At 37.8% G+C, this 9,466-nt stretch overlaps 1 protein-coding gene across 5 annotated transcripts in view; it reads right to left on the reverse strand.

Annotated features, from left to right (window-relative positions):
* Positions 7,897 to 9,466, reverse strand: part of LOC109835349 (probable inactive protein kinase At3g63330) — a 47,248-nt gene continuing 45,678 nt past the window's right edge. For all 5 annotated transcript variants that reach the window (XM_020403325.1, XM_020403327.1, XM_020403326.1 and 2 more), the window contains one exon: positions 7,897 to 8,296. In XM_020403325.1, coding sequence (XP_020258914.1) covers positions 8,228 to 8,296 — 69 coding nt within the window. In that variant the 3' untranslated portion in view covers positions 7,897 to 8,227. The remainder of the gene's footprint in view (positions 8,297 to 9,466) is intronic.

Genomic DNA, 9,466 nt, shown 5'->3' on the forward strand with positions numbered 1-9,466 from the left:
GAAGCTCGAAGCTGAGTTCAGGCGAACCTGCAGTTTAGGCGAGCTTTGGAAGTTTAGGCGAGCTTTGGAAATTCAGGCAAGCTTGGAAGATCGGACGAGCTTTGGAAGTTCAGGCGAACTTGGAAGATCAGGCGAGCTTTGGAGGTTCAAGCGAGCTCCAAGTGTAGGCGAGCTCCAAATGCAGGCGAACTTGCAGTTCAGGCAAACCTACAGTGAAGGCGAACTTATAGTTCAGGCAAACCTACAGTGAAGGCGAACTTGTAGTTCAGGAGAACCTACAGTGAAGGCGAACTTGTAGTTCAAGCGAACCTACAGTGAAGGCGAAATTGTAGTTCAGACGAACCTGCAGTTCAGGTGAACCTATAAGTCAAGCGAACATAAGTCAGGAGAGCTTCGCAGACAGACGAGCTTCGCAGACAGGCGAGCTTCGTAGACAGGAAAACTTCACAGTCAGGCAAGCTTCATAGACATGCAAGCTTCACAAACAATCGAGCTTCACAGACAGGTGAACTTTGCAGTCGAAACAGAATCCTAATCTGTTTTGACCTAGGGTTTCCCTTAAAATAGGGAACCCTGACCGCCATTTTTCATGCAATTTTCGTGAATGGTTTTTTTAGAGAACGCTGTTTTGAACAAAGTGAACTCAAGGACATTGAGATCATCTCTTTGCAAGCTTTTGTAATCTTCATTAATATTCAAAGAAAATTTTTTGTGTGGCTCCTAAGGACATAGACAAGTTGTCGATCCTCGTTAAAATTTTAGTGTTCTCTCATCTAATTTTTTTCTTGCAAAGTTTTCTTTTATTTGCTGTAATTTCTTCTTGACTTCTTTCAATACAAGATCCTGAGGGCACGTTCCGTGAGAGGGTTCATTTGATAGGTTGTCGATAGGATGAATCCCTAACAGTTACCTCGTTGATTTTATTGTACCCATCATCTTATCTACTCGACGAATTTATTTCATGAGATTGAGACATATCATGTATCATTGTACACGTCTTTATTATTGGGTGTTAGAAAAATCAACATATGTGCCCTCTGGGTCTTGTGTCGAAAGAATAGCAAGTAAGAAATCACAGCAAAACAAAAAACATACAGGAAAGAATAAATAAAGAAGAGAGAACACCAGATTTAACGAGGTTCGGCAAACGTGCCTTCGTCCTCGGGAGCCATACTAGAAATTCTTTGATTATTGATGAAGATTACAATGCCTGCAAACGGTTATCTCTTTCTCTAAAATCTGTGATTTCAAAGTGCTGGATTTTCTTTGAAAATCGCTACTAAAATCTCTCTTAAAAATCAGAAACAGTAGCAGGAAAAACGCAGCCTTCACATCCTATTTATAGGGAAACCCTAAAAATGAAATAGAATAGAAATCTATTTTCTGCAAAGTACGCCTGAACTGTGAAGTTCGCCTGCTTCGCCTAAACTTAAGTTTGCCTGATTTCCAGACTTCGAAAAAATTCTGTTGTGCATGCTTGTTCCAAAGTTTAGGTTTACACCCCTAAAACCAACAATCTTCTACTTGGAAATCAAACATCCATCAACAAGCTCTCTTGAACTCTAGTCATCTTAGCAAACATCTTCTCCTACCCAGAGAATTTTTTTCTTCAATCAATATCATTCTTGGTGATCCCACGTGTCCTCCTAGTGTGGCTCTGCCCTCATCTCCTACGCGTGAACGCTAATTGAAGTTGTGCACAACTCTAGTTTCTCGATGGTCACTGTCTTTGTCAACTTATCTATAGGATTTTGGCTTCCCAAAATCTTCTCCAACTGTAACTTCCCATCCTCTATCAGTGAGTGTATGAAGTGGTAACGCACATCGATGTGCTTCATTCTGGCATGATATACTGGGTTCTTAGCAAGGTGTATAGCACTCTGGCTATTACAATATAGAACTTTGTTCCCTCGCTTCAGACATAACTCTTCTAGACAACCGATCAACCAAATCATCTCCTTACTGGCTTCAGTCACTATGACATACTCTGCCTCAGTTGTGGACAATGTCACTATCTTCTGCAAATATGAGACTCAACTCACTACTATTGACCCTAAGGTATAAATATACCCCGTGGTACTTTGCCTTGTACCATGATCACCGGTAAAGTCTGCATCCACGTATCCCCGCAGTACCAATTCTTTTCTCCCAAAACATAGTGGCATATCCATAGTTCCTCTCAAGTATCGTAATATCCACTTCACGGTCTCCTAATGTTGCTTCCCTGGATTGCTTGCATACCTGCTCACAACTCCCACTGCATGAGCGATATCCGGCCTCGTACAAACCATCGCATACATAAGACTACCAATGGCAGATGAGTATGTCACTCTGGTCATGAACTCCTTCTCTACATCTGTCTTAGGTGACTGCTCCTCAGATAACCTGAACTAACTTCTAAGGGGCGTGCCATCGGTTTTTGCATTCTGTATGTTGAATCTCTGAGGTACCTTCTAAATGTATTCAGCATGACTTAACTTCAACGTCCCTTCAGCCATATCCCGACTGATTCGCATCCCAAGAATTTGATTAGCTGCACCGAGATCCTTCATAGCAAACTCCTTTGCTAACTACTTTTTCAACTTGTTTATCTCTTGTAAACATGGCCCTGCAACTAACATGTCATCTATGTACAATAACAACACAATATAGCTGGACTCAAACCTCTTAAAGTAGCAACAATGATCTGAATTACATCTGACATAACCATTGCTCTACATGAAGTTATCAAACTTCTTGTATCACTATCTTAGAGCCTGTTTCAAGCCGTACAAGCTCTTCTTGAACCTACACGTCATCTCTTCCTTTCCTTCCTCTATGAAGCCAACAAGTTGCTTCATGTAGATTTCTTCATCCAAGTCACTATGAAGAAGGGTAGTCTTCACATCCAACTGCTCAAGGTAGAGATTTTTAACATCTACTAAGCTCAACACCACTCTGATGGTTGTAAGCTTCACGACGGGGGAAAATATCTCCGTATAATCCACTCATTCTCGTTGTTGGAATCCTTTCATAACTAATCTGGCCTTGTACATCTTGATTCCATCACTCTCCTACTTGACTCGGTAGACCCACTTATTATGTAAGGCTTTTTTCTGTGTAGGTAGTTGTGCTAACTCCCATGTCTCATTCGAGTGGAGAGAATCCATCTCTTCTTGCACTGCCTGCTCTCACTGCTGAGATTTACTAACTTTCATAGCCTCCTCATAGCACTCAAGTTCTCCGCTATCTGTCAAAAGCAAGTAATCAAGTGACGAAAGATATCTGAGATTCGGTTTTGGTACCCTAGATGACCTCCTAAGCTCCTCGCCTTGGGTAGTCGTCTCTGAACCTAGAGTCGTCTTCATTCTTCAATCAGAATTGATATTGTCTCCCCCATCTGGAAGTTCCTCCAAATCCATGTACTCGGATCCACCTGCATCCTTAGTGTTGCTCCCACTGCTTTGGTTATCCTTGGCATTGTCCATGTCCTTGTACATCACCTCTTCAGTAAATATGGCATCTCTACTCCTGATGATCTTCCTATTCTTATCATTCCATAGATGATATCAGAACTTATCAATGTCGTATCCAATGAATGTACACTTCTGTGACTTAGCTTCTAGCTTGTCCCTGACATTTCACTGATATGAACATAAGGCGTTGGATTTCTGATTAATTTCTAACAATTAGTATTAGAGGCAAATGTTAATCGGTTCATCTCATCCTAGATCCATGAGCACTGAGAAGGTTGTTTCAAGAGGAGTCAGAAAAGGGCTTGAAGGTTAAGGTGACCAATACAACAATATGTTAAATGAAGTATGACTTCGAGAAGTTTAACAGCAAGGGAAATTTCACTCTCTAACAAAGAAGGGTCAATGCACTTTTGGTGAAAGAAGGCACCTTGAAGGCCTTAAAGGGAAAGTTTGTGAAGCCTCTAGATATGGATGGTGAAAATTTAACTTTTCATCAATAAAATTTCTCTTATTAAATTTTCTTCACAGATTCAAAGTTCTTTATGATTTTGAATATCGTTCTTTGTGGATATAAATAGCAAGCCTTGGTGGATTTTGAGGTATTATTTTTGTGCTACGTTAATTAGTACCAGAGCCCTGTTTTCTATCTAATTGCATGCAATAAAGCCCCTACTCCTTGAACTCAAACTAAGATTCATACAGACTGACTTGCATTGTCAACATAGCATTTTAACCTGGGACAAGCTCGAGATCACGTTGATGGTCACCAAAGACATGATACGAATCCGCAAAAAGAATTCAACAGCGACACCGATGAGTGTGATGTCCTGTGCCAAAATCATGGTTATCAAGACTACTCAAGATGAGATATCTATGATACTAAAAACATGAAGGTTGATTTTCCTTCTTTCGATAGGAAACTCGGTGCAGAGGATTTTCTTGATTGGACTAATGAGGTGGAGAGATTTTTCAAGTACTTAGGAATTATAGAAGACAGAAGTTTAGAGAGTAGCCTACTAACTTAAGGGTAAAGTTGCTTTTTGGTGGCAATCATTATGTGAGGATCGAGCTCATCAGTAAAAGCGAATAATCCGATCATGGGTGAAGATGAAAGAATTACTAAAAGCTTGTTTCCTTCCTATCTATTATTATAAGTTCAATTCGATATCCAAGTTCATACTCTAACTATGATCATGGGGAGATTAATCAACCCCAATCCTGCCCTAAGAAAAACCCTAGGCTTGTGAAGAGCACTAAAGAAGCAACAAAGACAGAAGAACCACTTCAAAGTCATAATATCTTTCATACGAGATACACCATGATGCAAAAGATATGTGATGATATCATTGATAGCGGTAGTAGCGGCAATCTTGTCCCTCGGTGTATGGTGAAGAAGTTAGGCTTAAAGAAAGAGAAACACCCCACCCTCTACAAGATTGAATTGACGCAATGCAGAAGTAATAGACCTCAAAATCCACCAAGGGTTGCTCTTTGAATCCATAAAGAATGACCTTCGTATCCAAGAAGAACATCAAATCTATGAAGAAAACCCAATAAAAGAAATTTATTGGTAAAAATTGTATTTTTTTAGGGTTACATATCTTTTCTTAAATAGAAAAGCAAACTAGACTCCTAAGAGATCTAGAATTACAAAGAAATATAAAGTATAAAAACTTACCTTAAAAAGACTTCCTCTAATTGAGGAAATTAATCAGTCAAATCTAAGATTAAACTAGATTTATTTCCTAATCAAAACAAGAATCACATTTCTAACTTAAAATAACCTAAAGGCTGATTATTTCTTAATATAATCTAAACGCTGATCATTTCAAAAATTTTGCCAAAAATGGATGATAATGATGGGCTTATAGAAATCTACCAAATTGATTGACTCCATCTCCTCGAGATAGGAGATTTTTATATATAATATGTCAAAATTCACCTTCCAGATTAGAAGATATGGTCATTTCTTGCATGTAAGTCAATAATGAGTACATATCTATGCTTTGGCTCATAAGGATCCCACTTTCCATGAATTTATTTGTTATGCATCCGACACCATAATATCACTTTGATTATGAAAAAATGAACTGCATGCCTCTAGGAATTATGTCATTTCCTGTTAATTATTCTTATTAAAAGAAACCCCTAACTAATAGAAAGTAAGAATTAAACAAACATTATAAGAAAAATGCAAACAAGTTTTGATTGATTTTATTATATTTCTAATATACTACATAGTTTAGGAAGAAAGAGATGAGATTTTGGATCTCCACGCATATATTCTGGAGCCCCACTCTCTTGAAAGAAAAATGGAGAGAACATTGTCTTCTCTCGTATACTTCTGCACTTTCTATCTTTTCTATAAATTGTTCTCTATACTTTTCTATGTTTTTTTAATCCCTTCAATAAGATAGGATCAGACTACCTATAGGGTAGATAAGGGGAAGTTATCGCCATGTGTTGCAATTGGATTGGTGGAGAACTTAAATAACTCCCTTATCAAAATTTCTCATAAAACTTGCCTAACACAACTCATCTATCATCATTAATTCTCCCTTTTTTCAGATCTCACATGCCTACAGCACTTTATTTTTGTATCATCTATTACAAGCTTGATCTTCATATCTTTTGTCACAAACTTGATATGAATATGAGTGACAAGATGATTTATGTATACGTCTTAAACACCATAGAAAAATAGATTCATGTATGTTGTTATTGAAAGTGAATGTATGCTTTCTCGAATTAAGTCATGATGATGTAAGATGCGGGATGATAACAGGGATGCTCGCAGTCTAGTATTATAGGCATGTGATATCTGTCTCATATTCTAAAGAGAGCGAGGTTGCAAGTACCCTCATATTAGTTTTCCTGCATGCACTGTAGCTGAGAGAGGGGGTGTGCCCCAAGGTGTGGTTGGTGGTGTGCTTGTAGTGTTTTCCTTTCCTGAATACATAATAAAAAGATACAGGTCCCCACATTCTATGTTAACCTTTTGTTATATTAGGAAAGGTACGGGTAGTAGTCATTATATTATGTGAAACCCATGTCTTCATAACTGTGGCTTAGGGTTTAATTAGACGAGAGGTTATATTCCTCGAATTAGGATGACTCCTTAAATAGGAATTAAGTAGAATGAGGGTATATATGTGCCCCTCTGTCTAACTTTTATACCGTTGTCTCTGCTTAAGTCATTGTGACGTGAACAACAAATAAAGTGAGGGTTCATGTTCTCTCAAATTTGAATTGAATGGAAAGTATATATATATATGACTTTCATTGAGTTGTATTGCTACAGAAACCACGGGAGGTAGTAGAGGTTCTTTTTTTTTCTCTTTTGGTGTTACTTTAATTTAATAAAAGGGTCTAGGTACCCTTAAGTTAAGTTTAAAGTTGATTTATATCAGATGTAGGTTTCCTCAGGTTGAAATTTGCTTTCGAGACTTAATGAGCAAGTAACGTCAGTAGACTCTTAAAGTTTGGATGGCGAGACAACGAGGACCACCAAAAGAGGTAAGGGTTTATGACCCCTCTTATTTGAGTTATTACGAAGGTATGGTCACATCCAAATAAGAAAGAGAGGCGGCCGAAAGAAGGATATGGAAAATCTTAGAGAAGATTTGGTAGGGAAGTCAAATAAATACAGGGTCACCTATCTTTAATTAATTAACCTATTAGTTTATATCTAACCATTATTTTGAATCTAACAGTATAGAATGGTCATCTCATGTTAAGCAAACCATCTCGCCATCTCACCCTATCACTTTTTCTTCTTCTTCTTCTTTTTTTTTTTTAAAAAAAATTTAGGGCGGGGGGCGGTTGCGGTAAAGGGGGAGGGGTGGGCAGGTGTACTACTGTTCGATATAAAGGAGATGCTGGCGCAAAAATCAGACCACCACGTACAGGGAGCGGGTAGCGACTCATAAGAGAGCAGTCGAGGTCAGGAGTTGCTTGATTAGCCCCAGCGTAGTTGTAGTGATTGCAGCTTCATTGCACAGTTTGGGATAGTGGAGCTAATAGATGCGGACTTATATAACACAGCTGCCATATTTTTGAAAAGCAGATGGGCTTCATGTTGAAACTCTAATTGCGTAGTACCCATTTGAGGAATCCGAAAGAGATGTGAACGCAAGCGTAACTAAAAATTAAATATTTTTAAGATTGAACACGCGCAAAATTAGAACGACTACAGCTGCACGCGACGGTAGTCGTCGCAAAAACTGTCAATTACAATTGTACAACTAACACTTACATTACAATTACAGACGCAATGAACCAAACAACGCCTTGCCTTGTTATCCAGAAAATCGCTCTCAATTTTTTTTTTCCGTTCATTGATTGAGAATTGCAAATAAGAGGGTACATATGAGCCACAGGGATATTTACATAATGTAAGGGAACAACAAAGAGAACCTACAACAGATGCGAGGTACACCCCTTAACAAAGGATGAGAAGAGAAGCAATCACTTACTAACGGCTGTTTCGCTTAATGTAGTTGAATCTACACCGTAACTACACTTCATTTATCGTTATTGCTACAATTAGGGTACGTTTATCTTTTTTTTTCGTTTGTAGACCACCTTATATACAAAGCGAGATTGAATATACATGCTCTTGGCATTGAACTGCTATGAAACTAAGAACAAATTTGAACAAGAAAGATCATGAATAATGTCCAATACTGTGATAGATAGGCGCAAAGCACAGACCTTGAAGCCCTCAATCAGCATTAAAGACGAAATGCTGATTTAACTCTGCTTCTCAACGCCTAGCGGGGTTGAGAATTCTGCCGAAAGTAAGGATGACAAAGAGCATCATCAACACTTAATCGGTCCTCCTGCGAAAGGAAACTGAGATATCAAAAGCAAATCATAATGACCTAATCCCTTCTCCCTGCTTTTGTCGGGGGAAGACCAGGATTAAAATTAAAAAAACTGTAGGACTAAAAATAGCATGAACATGATGAGTGCCAAAAGTATCATTAATAAGAAGCTGAGTAAAAAAACATATATTGATGATCATCATGTTTCCATGGAAATTATTGCATTAATTATTGGTCATAGTTTAAAGTCTCTTGCCACGAACACTTCGCACAAACTCAAAGATTTAACTACAGCAGTAAGTAACTTTGTTATAATAATTGGACAATCACTTAATGGAGCCTCCTGCCCCATTTCTTTAATACGAAAAGTCATGGTTGTTCGTGATGATATACGATGGACTGGCCATCCAACAACATCAGAAGGAAATTCATTGGTATAAACCTTGCAAAGCAAACCAGTAAAGACAAAAGAAAATATGTAAAAGAAAATTTGATCCGGTATCCTTTGCAACCGTAAAAGAAAAGGCTATCACCAAGAACTTCACGTTCCGGACCTATCACTCAAGAAAGTGGGGAACAAATAACTGAAAAGGAAACGTTTCGGAGCGAAAACCACACAAGCATATGATTGCCAAACATAATTTGAAATGTTGTTAAAATTTGTATTTGTTTGATTCAATTTGAAAAGTTGGTCCACCAATAAATGATTTCTTTAAAAGGTTATCTTACTTTTCACCTTCAATGCAATTTGAATTTTACTGATCCTTCTTGTTACCGAGCAAAGAATTAGTTTGTATTACTACAACCATACCTAAGTTTATCTAGGAATTACAACATAGTTATTAAATGTCTCATCTATACAATATTGGTAAATGAACCTCATCTAGTTATACTATAAAAAAGATAGGTAGGGGTGGAGAGATTTTAGAGGAACAGAGGTAGGGCAAATATTGTAGGAAAGGAGGACATCTCCTCTTTTCTAGGATATCGTTGAGAAGGTAAAAATGTAATTTTACAAGGACGATTATTTTCTCCCCTTTTCTTTCTCATTCTTTTTCTTCAAGTACACTCCACACTCCATAGGATGCATGAACGTGAAATTGGGGAGCACATAATTACATATGCATTTATATTTTAAATTGTAAAAGGAATAACAAATCTATCTATCTATAATCTATATTAGTA

This window comes from Asparagus officinalis, chromosome 3, assembly GCF_001876935.1.
Source record: "Asparagus officinalis chromosome 3, Aspof.V1, whole genome shotgun sequence".
Taxonomy (NCBI): Eukaryota; Viridiplantae; Streptophyta; class Magnoliopsida; order Asparagales; family Asparagaceae; genus Asparagus; species Asparagus officinalis.